At 40.4% G+C, this 13,326-nt stretch overlaps 1 protein-coding gene across 6 annotated transcripts in view; it reads left to right on the top strand.

Moving 5' to 3' along the window:
• PCNT (pericentrin) overlaps positions 1-13,326 on the top strand; it is an 89,004-nt gene that overhangs the window by 41,883 nt on the left and 33,795 nt on the right. For 2 of the 6 annotated variants that reach the window (XM_061458423.1, XM_061458432.1), the window contains 7 exons: positions 439-665; positions 2,366-2,528; positions 3,658-3,801; positions 6,757-6,795; positions 10,765-10,994; positions 11,430-11,549; positions 12,021-12,041. In XM_061458423.1, the coding sequence (XP_061314407.1) occupies positions 439-665; positions 2,366-2,528; positions 3,658-3,801; positions 6,757-6,795; positions 10,765-10,994; positions 11,430-11,549; positions 12,021-12,041 (944 nt within the window). The remainder of the gene's footprint in view (positions 1-438; positions 666-2,365; positions 2,529-3,657; positions 3,802-6,756; positions 6,796-10,764; positions 10,995-11,429; positions 11,550-12,020; positions 12,042-13,326) is intronic. The other 4 variants (XM_061458444.1, XM_061458441.1, XM_061458448.1 and 1 more) reach the window with 4 other exon arrangements.

Here is a 13,326-nt window from a genome sequence, read left to right as displayed (position 1 = left end):
ATCTGCATAACTGAATGTAATCAGTTCACTTCCTTGAAAAATGCCTTTTCATTTCCTTTTATATTGCTGAGGTTTAGAAAGGGGATATCTCTTGTTGCAGTTTTCTGTGTCTCTGTCAAAGTTGCTCCACACTGTGTCTGTCAGTATTCTTTCATTTTAATTCTTTTATTAGTGCAACTTAGTAGTTGTACTATTTTAGTTTATGTTGCTGGAAAAGGCTGAAAAGATGATGGAGCAGGAAAGAGGAACTTAATGAACACAGAGGTTCAAGCCCTGATGTATAGCACAATAATTCCAAATGTTGTTTTTTCAGCCCTGAGTGACTGATGTGTACAAGTTTTCACCTTGTAATACAGCCTCAGGACTAAACAATGTCACTGTCTGTCAGTTGTTATCTGAGTGGCCAGTCCTGTGTCATTATTTTGTGGTTTAAAATAGCTTGCGTGTCTCCAGTCGATGAGCTGCTTGATGAAACTCTCACAGAAGACAACCAGCTGTCTGCAGTGACTGATGAGGGGTCTGAATTGAGCCAATACTTATGTGAAAGTGTTTTTGCAAAGCCAGAATTGGCATGTGAAAATGAAGAGATGATACTGAAAACTTGCCGCCGTTTGCACACCGCAGTGGAGAGACTTCTGGAACTGGTTACAGAATCAACTAAACAAGTAAAACTTTTGAATCTACATAGATGTATAATTACACCAAAAATGTGAATTCTCTATCTGTAGAACTGGCTACTAAAAAGAAGTAGAGTTTGTCTGAATACAAGTTATCAATATAGGGAAGTGTGTACGTTCCCTGCTTCTTACAGTGAAGGTTTTGCTCTTATTATCTATATAAATGAGACTTCAACTTCTTTTTCTCTTCTAGCAGATCCTAAGGAAGGCTGTAAGTCAGTTGCTTAAGTAGATTTAAACTAGGATTTTAGATGCATTTGGTAACTTCAGGAGACCAAGAGTCAAGTGGTTTTGAGGGGGTTTCATTGCATTTCACATCAATACTTCTTCAACATTGCTAAGTAGGTTCAAGAAAGCTTAGTCCATGTGAAAGTGTTTAGGAAATATGCAGCAAGCAAACATCCTTGTAATTATATACTGTGCTAAAAGGAACTGGACTCTCTCGTGAAAGGATTTGAGTATTTCCATACTGAGTTTTGCCGTGTCTAGGCATTCAGCTTTGGGAAGAGAAATTGTAAATCTGTGGTAGATGCCAGAGTACTGTATACATTTAGAGCACCGAACGTAGTGCAACAGTAATTAATGTGTTGAGTAAGGAAGCCCCTAACTTAAGAAAAAAAGTGAAGGGAAATTCATTTTCTTCTCAGGTATTTTGTGCAACCTAGAGATAAGCATCTATGTGAGATGCATACTCACCATCTTAAAAAATCCCTCCTAGAATGAGGTGATTCAACTTGTACTCTTGGGTACTGGTGATGGTACTAGTTCCACTAGTATGGAACTAACTTGTGGTTAAAGCTCTTGCCCAAGCCGTGGAAGATGTAGATTTTAGGTCACCTCACCAGCTGCATTCAAGCATACTGTGCTTACATTTGTGAAATCCTGGTTATCTCAAACTTCTCTCCACCAGGATAAGCTAAATACAAACTAAATGGGAACAGGGCTGCTCTAGTTGAACTTGAGACATTGCACATAGAATCACAGAATAGTTAGGGTTGGAAAGGTCCTTAATATCATCTAGTTCCAACCCCCCTGCCATGGGCAGGGACACCTCACACTAAACCATCTCACCCAATGCTCTGTCCAACCTGGACATGAACACCCCCAGGGATGGAGCATTGACAGCTTCCTTGGGCAACCCATTCCAGTGCCTCACCAACCTTACAGTAAAGAACTTCTTCCTTATATCCAGTGTAAACTCCCCCTGTTTAAGTTTGAACCAGTTACCCCTTGTTCTATCACTACAGTCCCTAATGATAATAGGAATGCAAGATGCACTGTCTCTGAGAACTGGTGCCATCCATACCTTGGGAACCTGATGATGTATTGACTTCACTTCTATTAGACATGCCTGAATCTCTTGAAGAATATGGGGGGTTGCTTTGAATTTCAAGTGGTTCAGGAATTATTGAACAGTTTAGCCACCTAAAAGGTGTCTCTTTTTATGCACAGTAAAGAAACTTCCATCCCTAGGGAAGATTTGTGGTAAAAATACAGGTATGTGAGTACAGGAAGTCACCAAAGTGTCCAGGGGTTTTGGGCCAAGTCAACCTAGTACCAAAATAAAATTTGAAAACCTGGACCTTAATGCGTAAATGTTATTACAAAAATAAGGTTTATGTTTAAATACCTATTAGTTACTATTATTAGATTGCATGTACATTCAGGATCTGATGATTTATTTGTAGCTGGAGAAAATGCATGAAAGCCAAGCGCAGTTTGAAGAAGAATTCAGCCGCCAGAACCGGGAAACGGCCCAAGTGGTAAGTCAGCACAAGGAGATCCTGGAGTGCCTCGGCGAGGAGAGTAAGGCCAAGAATCAGCTGGCTTTAGAGCTTCATAAAGCAGAGGGTAAGAAAATGAAACCAACAGAAGGAGGTTTCAGTGTCATTTGCTCATAGCTCATGCCTCCAAATATTTATGATATGCTTTTTTCGACTTCTCCTGTTGATTTGCCTGTTTAGAATCATAGAATCAACTAGGTTGGAAAACAGCTTTCAGATCAAGTCCAGTCTTTTAATCCATTTTCTGCATTTTGGATTGCTATGTTACTTGAAGCTTGGGTCTTCTCTTGCAAATCTACTGCTTAATTCCCTTATTCATTTCCCTGGGGCAAGTGTGATAGTGCTTAGTCCCATTCTTATACCACTGTGAAACATACCATCATTTTTAAAACAGCAGTTTGCATTCCTGCATGTCTGGATATGGGAGCTTGGATTATTGACAAGATACACTCCCAGTGTAAATCAGCCCACTTGTCTGTCCTTGGAAGGGTTCGCATAAACTAGAGCAATGTTTGATAGTAGCACAAGCCATAAAGAGATTCTGTAAGGGAGAGAAAAAGGCTGAGGCTGTTGATCTTGATGCTACCACAGACTGTACATATCAATCTAATCCCCCCCTTGTGAAGATGATGACTTGAGGTCTTTGCTTTTATGTAGCAGAATCTTTGAGGGTTTCTGTGTCCCTCAAGTTGAGCTTCTCTTCCTAATCGTGGCATTTGCTTTCCAGTCCTCTTCTCACTCATACTCCTTCAGGCTTATTTAGTCTTTCCAAAATCCTGTTTCCTTCCTTTCTGTGAATAATTCCTGAATTTCTTGGGCTCTGAATCTAACATTTGATCTTACTTCCTGGAGAATCTGTTTCTACAAACCTCAGCCCCCAGCAGAAGATGTGTCAGACTATCCTATGTTGTGAGGTGGTCCCAGGCCATCCAGGTTTAACCATCCCCATATACGTTCTACATGTCTGGGCACATTTTGTGCTATGACAGCCTCATTAATTACATTAATTCATACATGTTATTCCTCAAGATCGTTCAAAAACCTAACTACAGTTAAATTTAAGTCATCTTGTACTTTTTCCTTTCTATGTCAACTTCCATTGTTGGCAAAAAAATTTTACTTGTGTTTTCAAGCTGCTTTGTTCCAACAGATGAGTTTGTCCATTGCTTTATTTGCATTCCAACTTGGGATTTTAGGCATTATCGAAGGCTATGTTGCAGAAAAGGCCGCCTTGGAGGAGGCCTTGAATCTGAAAGAGGAATCTGAACGTCGCCTTATTGTGGAGCTGGAGGATATGCGTGAACGCTTCCAGGAGCTAACCCAGGAGCAAGCAATCCTTGGTGAGGAGTGCGTGTTTTATATCTCCAGTCAGGGCAAGCTGCCATGTGTTTCTGTAATGTATCAGTCTTTGGTTTGATGACCCTACGGAGGTTGGCAGGGGAAAGAAAGTAGAGCCACTGATGTTTTGCTTCTAAGGTGATAGTACTGTAAGTGAAGAGTGTTGCTATAGTCTTATGCTTAGTTAGAAATGGAAAATGAGAAAATGAGAGGAGTGTATTACCTACAGATAGTTAGTTGCAACAGATAATTAGCATCTAGTTAGTAACTGAAATGCTAGTTATTTGACACTACGAAGAGAAGAGCTGGAGATTCAAGGCTTTTGACTGCTTCCACACCTAAGGAGATAGCTTAATAATGACAGAAGAAATAAAATCCTCCTTGGAGGTCATTTGAATTATGAAAAAATTCTGGTGATGTTGTGTACTTAGTTTCATACATAAGCTTTTCCCCTCCTCCCCAGCCTTGTCTGGTCAAAACTTCAGTAAGGGTGACTGTGGAAAGATTTTAATGATCGAGCTCAAAGTGTGCTGAGGTTTTTAAAGGAGAAAGTATATAGGTTGAAAAAGCTGGATGAGGTGGTGTTGTTGGAGAGGATAGGGTGAGGCAAGTATTTAAACTTTGAACTTAAACTTCAAGGTCACCCTTAAGCCACCCTTAAACAAAGGGTGGCTCACTGGAAGCCATAGCCAGACACTGAAATACCAAATCAAACTCATGTAAGTAGATATAAATAAGCAATCTTCATAATTCATTCTCTCACTTCATGACTCCCTCAGACTCACAGATATGTTACATGATGTAAGCTGACTACAGGAAGCATGTGTAAGGAAGTGGAGTAGGATAGAGGGCAAATTTTCAACATACTCTATAGAGTCTTATAACACTTCATGAGTGGAAGTTGGTGCTGTGGTAATTCACACTGCAAATGAAAGAGCATACATTTGAACAGTGACAGCAGTCATTTAATAAAACCCCTGAAGAATCTCAGTGTAACATAGCAGGCTTACATGTAAGATGTTTTTCTGATTCGTGGAAGAATATTCAGGGATGTTATGTGGCTTGCACTGTGCGGGAACTCAAGACTAGGATATGCTGGTTCTTAATGAATTTCTGAACCATTTGAATAGCATTCTGTAGTTTTGACTTCTTGAATTTGCAGCCTCAGTGTCATTCTAATATGTCTATAAGTGAATTTCTCTGTATCGCCTTCCACCAGATATTTTATCATTTGGGATCACCACCTTTCCATTTCTCTGTTTGACTGGACACAATCTATATGTTGCGGTTAATCTGGCCACTCCCCTGTGTAGACTCCTGTCTGACTTTCAGTCCTGATGTATTGTTTCTCTGCAACTCATCTGCCTTTTGCCTCTCCCCCACCTCATCTTCTCTTCTTCTCTTAACTTTGCTGCTTTTCACCTACTCTTCCAACTCTTGACTCCACCATTGCCCTGCTGTCACGGGCAAACATCCTTCTGTATTTTTCCTTTTGGCTTTGTACTTGACTTTTCAAATGTAGTACAATCAAAATACTCATGTTCTACATAGAATCATAGATGGGTTTGGGTTGGAAGGAACCTTTAAAGGTCTTCTAGTCCAACCCGCCTGCAATGAGCAGGGACATCTTCAACTGAAATGGAGTAGAATATTTTCAGTTGGAAGGGACCTATAACAATCATCTTGACAACTCTTGGTCATCCCTGAAGTGACAGCATGTTATTAAAGACATGTCCAAATGCCTCTTAAACACTGACAGGCTTGGGACATCGACCACCTTTCTGGAAATGCTGTTCCGGTGTTTGAATGCCCTCTCAGTAAAGAAATGCTTCTTTCTGTCCAGTTTAAACTTCCCCTGGTGCAGCTTTGAACTGTTCCCACACATCCTATCACTGGATAACAGGGAAAAGAGATCAACACTTCCCTCTCCATGTCCCTTCCTCAGGAAGCTGCAGAGAGCAATGAAGTCACCCCTCAGCTTCCTTATCTCCAAACTAGACAAACCCAGAGTGCTCAGCCACTTCTCAGAGGACATTCCTGCCAACCCTGTCACCAGCAACTAGACCAGGTTGCTCAAAGCCCCATCCAACCTGACCTTGAATGTTTTCAGGGATGGGGCACCTACTACTTCTCTGGGCAGGTAGTGCCAGTGTTTCACTGCTATCAGTGTAAAGAATTTCTTCCTTATAGCTAGGATGAATGTCCCCTCTTTAGTTTAAGACCATCAGCCCTTGTCCTATTGCTACAGGTCCTATTAAAAAGTAGAGAACATATATTAGGGTTAAAAGTTGTGCCCATCTTTGAGCTCTCGTATGGCATCTGAATAATATCCTACTATTACCTTAAGAGAAAAAGGAATAAGTGGTCTTGTGCAGATTGCTCTGGCTTACAGACCCTGCCCTCATTTGTCCCAGTAAGCAAAGGAAGAGGTCGAGAAAGAGCCCTCTTCCTCAAGGGGAAAGCAGTTGAACAGAAACAGGTTCAGGAGCTGTAACTGAAACTAAATGCATGTTGCGCTTGCTTTACAACAGTGGTTATGGCATCGAGTAATACATCCTACAGGAAATGCCAAATCATTCCATGGTGGTGTTGAACACAAGTACATCTGTGTCTCATGGAAATGTATGACAGATTACAGAGTCTGTAAGTCTGTGTCAGTGAGTCCTGCTGGGCTGAATCCTGCTTTGAATCCCCTGGAAGGAATTAAAAAGCCAAGAATGTTGCAACCCACTTGCATGGTTATAATGAAAACACATTTCTGTAGTAGCTCTAGTCTAATTCCAGACATCAACGTGTATCATCAGGAGCTTTGTGTCATAATAAAGGTGAAGTGCATATTTGCTGAATAAGAGGTAGGAGCTATCTGTTTACATATGAATTTCTAGTAATTTAGAAGCTGGAATAGATCATAGTGTCCTGTTCTTGTCTTGTATGTGTCTGTCTGTTTTGATTTCTAGGAACACGTATTGCTAATGTAGCACAAAAAGAAGGTTCAGGTTTGTAATGATGAGTGTGGGTTTTTTCTGGTTTGAGTTGCTGTAACACCTGAGTGAATGAATTGCTAGTTTTGATTTTAACAAAGAGGAATAGTACTTCATGGATAGTCCCAACAAATTACTGACATTATAAATATCTTGGCAAAAAGAAAGTTATGACTTCTGTGATACATCAGAAAACAACTAAAACTAAAAATAATTTAGCTGACCAGTATTTAAAGGAAAAAAGCACAAACCTAGTTTTGCTGCCATTAGGCTTAAAATGCCTGGTACTATTATCTTCATGTTTAGCACCTTCGTTTTTCTTTTGAGGGGATGAAGTGGGTTGTAATTTGCTGGGAGCTTCTAATGCTACATAGTTATCTGTCAGAATGATTGGGGGGGGGAGAAAAATAGGTGATGTGAAATAGTGAGCTCAAAAAGACAGAATTGAAGGAAGTCTAAGGGAGACTAGAGAAATGGAATTGAATGGGGAGGTAGATCAGAAAAAGGGGGAGAAGAATAGGAAGGAAGGCTTAGGGGAGCAACAGTGAAACCAAAAACAAGCAAGAAGGATGATAGAGTGGTTTGGGTTGGAACGGACCTTAAAGCTCACAGAGTTCCAACCCCTGCCACAGGCAGGGACACCTTTCACTAGAGCAGGGTGCTCCAAGCCCCTGTGTCCAACCTGGCCTTGAACGCTGCCAGGGACGGGGCAGCCACAGCTTCTCTGGGCACCCTGTGCCAGTGCCTCAGCACCCTCACAGGGAAGAGCTTCTGCCTTATACTTAACCTGAACTTCCCCTGTTTGAACCCATCACCCCTTGTCCTATCACTGCAGTCCCTGATGAAGAGTCCCTCTCTGGCATCCTTGTAGCCGCCTTCCAGATGCGTGAAGTTGTACACTGTGTTGGAGGTCTGATGCTGAAGTAAAATTTGTAGGTGCCAAATTGAAAGAGACATTTTTTAATATTATTTTTCCCCTCCTGATCTTACATGTGCACACTGAACTCCTGATCAGCAAACATTTAGGTCTGATAAATTCATTGCTGTCATGATTATGTTTTGCGGTCTACTCAAAATAGAAGAATCTTACGGTTTTAGATGAATTTCATTCATACACATACAGGTATATATTCTTAGATGTATTATCTTTTTTCCAGACTTTTCCCCCAAAGGATGTGAGCTGAGTAAAGCACGTCCCTTAGGTGAATAAAAAGTGGTGTTGTAGGTAAATTCCCATTAGAATTAAAAGGCTGCACAGGGCTCTTGCCCATTACTGTGTCTTTATTCCTTCTGTCCCATTCAAGTCTCCCTCAAACATATTTTTATTTAACTTAGTTTTGGTAAGCACCTCATTGTCCTGAAATGTGCTGCTGTAGGCTCAAAGAGAGGGAACATCTAACCTTAGCTGGTAAGGGTGTCAGAGCTAACATAGCTCCCACCCCAGCCATCAATAGTACTCTTCCTCTGGTTTGGAATTGCTTATAGAATGTGGAAAATATGATGAAAATAATCTTGTTTGGAGTTTATTGACATGTCCTACGCCTTGAAAAGTTGACACCTCATCCCTTTTCTGATATGTAGTACTAATGTGGATAGAGTGGCCTTGCTAATCAAATGCACTTTGGCTGGAGCTTGGCATTTGCTAATGGGAGTGGCGAGGAGTGTGCTGGGGTATTACCACAGTGGCATTGCATGATCTGAATTAGCATTCATAAAATAGCAGGTTTGTCCATGCAAAGAAACAAATCTGTGATCTGATGATTCATATGGCTTGAAAAATATACTGATACACTTGTGGAACATGTGCTTAAAACAAAACCCAAACAGATTACACTTACTGAGACTGCCAAAATGTGATACCTGCTTTCTATGTAACATTTTCAATTTCACATGAAATCTGTTAGCTAATGACTTGTATTCCATTAAGGTGCATTTCTGTCTGAGGAGGTGCCAGCACCTCCCCACCCTCACAGGGAAGAGCTTCTGCCTAAGAGCTCATCTCAATCTCCCTTGTTCTGGCAGGTTAAAGCCATTCCCCCGTCCGGTCCCTACAGGCCCTTGTCCAAAGCCCCTCTCCAGGTTTCCTGCAGCCCCTTTAGGCACTGGAGCTGCTCTGAGGTCTCCCCTTAAGGAGCCTTCTCTTCTCCAGGCTGACCCAGCCCAGCTCTCTCAGCCTGGCTCCAGAGCAGAGCTGCTCCAGCCCTTGCAGCATCTCCATGGCCTCCTCTGGACTCGCTCCAATAGCTCCACATCCCTCTTGTGCTGGGGCCCCAGAGCTATTATTCTATATTTAGTCTATATTTATATATAAAATAGTAAACATTTAGTCTATATTTTTGTCCCCAGACAGAATCTACTTTACTTTTTCTCTTTGTCCAGTCTCTTTAATTTCCAGAGGCAGTCTTCCCAGTCCCTATGCATTCTGTTGTTATCATTACTCCTCTGACATGTTCCCCAATGTTTAATGAAAATGCTGTTGCATCATTCTAAGCTTGTGATGCTTTTCCTCTTAAGCATGCACATGGAAATGTTTGTGTTTCTTGGCTTATTTTAAAGTGTCTATAAATTTCATTAAATGCTTGTGGATAGTGAAGCACTAGAAAAGATGTTGAGAGGAGGCTGTGGAATCACTTAGGGTTTTGAAGGTTTGGACAACAGCTTTAGTTGATGTTCAATCAGAAATTATGTGGATTGAGCTGGTCATGCTTAGAAAAGGGAATTGTCTCGTTTTGGGAAGTGGGCTGGATGACCTTATTGGAATCATAGACTTACCTTGTTCTCTATGCCTGAAAACATTTAAGATGAATAATGGAACACTTTAAAGTAAAGAGCTCTTGTAGGACCCTGCTTTGAATACGAAATAGGCAGACTTCTATTTTCATATTCAGGTTACTTAGTGATATTCACATTAAAATTATTTTGTTCTGAGTGCAGTCACAATACAGTTTCAGTTTGGGTCTCCTAAAGAGTGGATTCAGTACATCCAGCTGATTGAAAATGCAGTTTGTAGCTATAAATTAGTTCTTAATAACTTAAATAACCTTGAGCTATGTATGTTTTCGAATCTGTGGTATTTCTTTTGCAGCCTGTGTAGGGCAAATAAGTGCTATCTTTTTCCCAGGAGTTTTCTTCCCTTGGCACTAGGCTAAGTTTCTCTAAGTGTGATTTTTCTTTGGGTTTTAATCCCCACTCAGGTTCAGAGAACAAGATTGACTTTGTTTTCTCATAGCAGTTAGCATCAGGAGAGGGCTTGGCGCTGAAAAGGTGGACTGGGTGCTAGCTCAGCAGTGTAGACAGCAGCAGCAGTATCCAGCATTGCATGGGGCAGAGGAGTAATTGAGAGGCTGACCTGTCTCTAGATGTTGGAGATCTAAGGAGTATCTCTGCACAGGAGTTTGGAGGAATTGAGAGTTCCTTATTGGATGGCTTGATTAGGAAGAGACTTGAAGTAGGATGGGATGAAAGCAGTGGGGAGGATTTAGGATAGAATAATAAAGGATGGGTATGAGAGACTAGGTGGCTGACAGTGGGGTGTGGAGCTTAAACTTAGGGATGGAGGACATCAGGAATGGAATGAATTTGGAGGATTGAGGAATTGGTTTGGAAAGAGCCTAAGGGGCAGGAAGAGTGTGGAACTGCGGCTGAGAGGGCAAGCACCTGGTCAGGTGAGAGGGACTCTCTGGAACTGTGAGGTCTTCAGCGGTGAAGGTGAAAGCTTTTTATGTGCCCAGAATATCTCCAGATGGGACTCGCTTTGGGATTGAGAACAGATGCCCATGTGTTCCTTCACTACAACATACAGTAGTCTTATTGGAAATGCCTTTCAGAGACAGTGGGCAGTCAGGTATCAGACTTCCCTTTATGTCTCTTGCATTTCAGGAGATTTTGCCTTTGGTGTTGATACTGAATTTAACCTCACCTCCAACTCAATTTGATTTTTGTACCCTGTGCTGATAACTTTGTTATTTTTGTGTCCTTATTCAGGTCTACTGAAGGAAGTAGAATTTTTAGCAAAGGAGAAATTAGATCTTCAGTGTCAGGCAGAAAAGGACCATTCCAACTTACGCTCTCAAATGAAAGTGTTGGAGGTGGAACTGGAAGAACAACTGCATAGTAATCAGGACCTGGCTACTCAGTTATTGGAGGTTGCTGAATTAAAACAGCAAATTCAAGTGCTTGAGAAACAGCTTAAAAACCAGCGACAATTCATGGATGTAAGCAAGCTTGGTACCACCCTTCCATGGCTTTGGAGGTGATAAATACTCCTTCTAGCTTGTGACTGAGACTGGGAAGATTGTCCCTAAAATGGGATACTTTCCATTTTGTTTGAAATTAAGACCTTGGTATTGTAGTCATGTAAAGGTAGTTTTAAAATTCCCTTTCTGTAGTATTACAGGATTTTTTTTTTTCCTTTTTATTACTCGCTAATTGTAACTTGAATGTACACAGGAGGCAAAAAGTTTGCTGTCCTTTTGATTTATTTTCCTGTAACTTTAGGTGTACTTTCAAGACTGCTAAAAGATATTAATTTTTAAGTGAGCAGTTTCTTCACCACAAAAACAACCCCCACGTTTTTCTTGTACTCGATATTTTGATGAGATGCAAAGTTTCTATAAAAAGCTTTTCGTTCTTTCTGGCTGGGTTTACAGGAACAAGCTATAGAAAGGGAACACGAACGTGATGATTTTCAGCAGGAAATTCAGAAACTGGAAGAACGGTTAAAACTGTCAGCAAAATTGCAGACTTCAGGAAAACCCAGAGAGTACAGGGTGAGTAAAATCACACTCGGTGGCAAAAAGAGCTTGTTTATTACCATTAAATACCACAACATGTGTTTGTCTTTGGGTACCGGCTCTTGAGAGATGTTTTTTGTCTGTTGTCACCCAGAGAGCAGGTTTTCCCCCAGCTGACTGGGCTACATTTATGCAGTGAGAGTATACTTACATTATTTCTTCTGGAGATGGAAAGAAATGTTGTATATGCATGACAGTAAAGTTTCACAGCCTGTAAGTCTGGTTTAAATTAAATGAGAACACAATACAGACACTTGACTCTACAGAGCACACGTGAGGGATGACTTCTGGGTTCTAAAATAACAGTTGTAAAAAGTTGTCTGCATGTCTTGTCCTATTTCAGTTTATAAATGAGTCCTTTCATGTGTTTGTGTTTGATTTCAGAGATTAACTTTTGCTTTTTTGTTTGTTGTTTTGGTTTTTTTCACATAAATGAACATTATACAGAACGATGAATTGATTCTGCAGGTATGGAAAACAGCATGAATATCTCTTTAACTTTTCTTTCCTTTTTCTTTTAGTCTCTTCTATTAATTAGATCTGCTTTGGCTTTTTCCTCCTATTCTTGATGTGTCAAGGCTTTAGCTTGACTTGGAGATAAGCATACATGTTTTAGGGTGGCAGAATTCTTGCAGGGAGTGCGGAACTGTTTTCGGTTCAATTTCCCGTACCTAAGTGCTTCTTTCTCCTGTCTTATTGCTCAGGTGTATTACAGGCAGTTACTTACTGTAAAAGAGCTTTGTGGCATGAAAGGAGAAGTTGAGGATCAGATTGTGAAACAAGGATAATGGAATTTCAGTGATCCACTGTGCCTTAGTCTTCAGCTCTTCTTTATGGCAGTGCTCTTAACAAAACTTCAGTGTATATGCTACTTAATTTCATATTCAGCTATTAATTTATGTGCAGTTTATGAAACTGCACCTTGGTATTAGAAAAGCAATACTTTTAGTATTCTCAACTAGTCTGTGATGCTCTCCATGCTTATTAATTTGACTAAATTAACTCTGTTCTTCTCTATTTTGCTACAGGGTGTTTTTCTTCTTTAGTAATATCTGTAAAATACTAGAAGATGTGAAATTCTATATTAATATAAAGAATTCTTCATGATATTTAAAGTGGACTTTGCAGAAATTCAGACAGTGATAAACAAAGCATTTTTTAGTCTGTAAAAATCTCATCTTCCTTATTCCTTGGTATTGACCAAATTATTTTTCCTTTAGGTTTCCCATTGCTTTCCTATCTGAGCTTGCTTTCAATGTGCTTGATGACTTTGTCACTTCCAATGTAGTGTCTCACACTTGGTTCTCTCCTGCTTGTTAGCCAAGCTCCTAGCCTTGCCTTCACGTTGATACTGGGATGAATGAGTGACCATTTTCCTGAAGCTCTATGCATAATTGGATCTCCAAATTGATACCCTCTTCATGCTTAAGTGATTTGGGGAAAACTGCCTGTTCTGCATTGACTACTGTGAATCTTTCCAGTTTGCAGGAATTGAGTATGTTACAGTGAATATTTAGCTTTCAATTCTTGATATTTTCCTTTAAATTGGAATTCCATAAAGTAATGAAAGAGGGGTCTGTGGTTACAGAAATGCATCTAATGCTATTAGTAGTAATTCATGTAATCTTGGGATTCATCTTAAACCAAATCAAAACCCACTCCCAAACCACATGGCCCCTTTTGATAACCACTGGGCCTTGAGTACTTTGCAACAATACTGCCAATATTAAGAATACTCAAATGTGTATTTAAG

This window comes from Pezoporus flaviventris, unplaced genomic scaffold (assembly GCF_033815535.1).
Source record: "Pezoporus flaviventris isolate CSIRO_AGI_PZ_B2104156 unplaced genomic scaffold, CSIRO_AGI_Pfla_v1 ptg000001l, whole genome shotgun sequence".
Classification (NCBI taxonomy): domain Eukaryota; kingdom Metazoa; phylum Chordata; class Aves; order Psittaciformes; family Psittacidae; genus Pezoporus; species Pezoporus flaviventris.
This window is presented reverse-complemented; position numbering and strand designations above follow the sequence as displayed.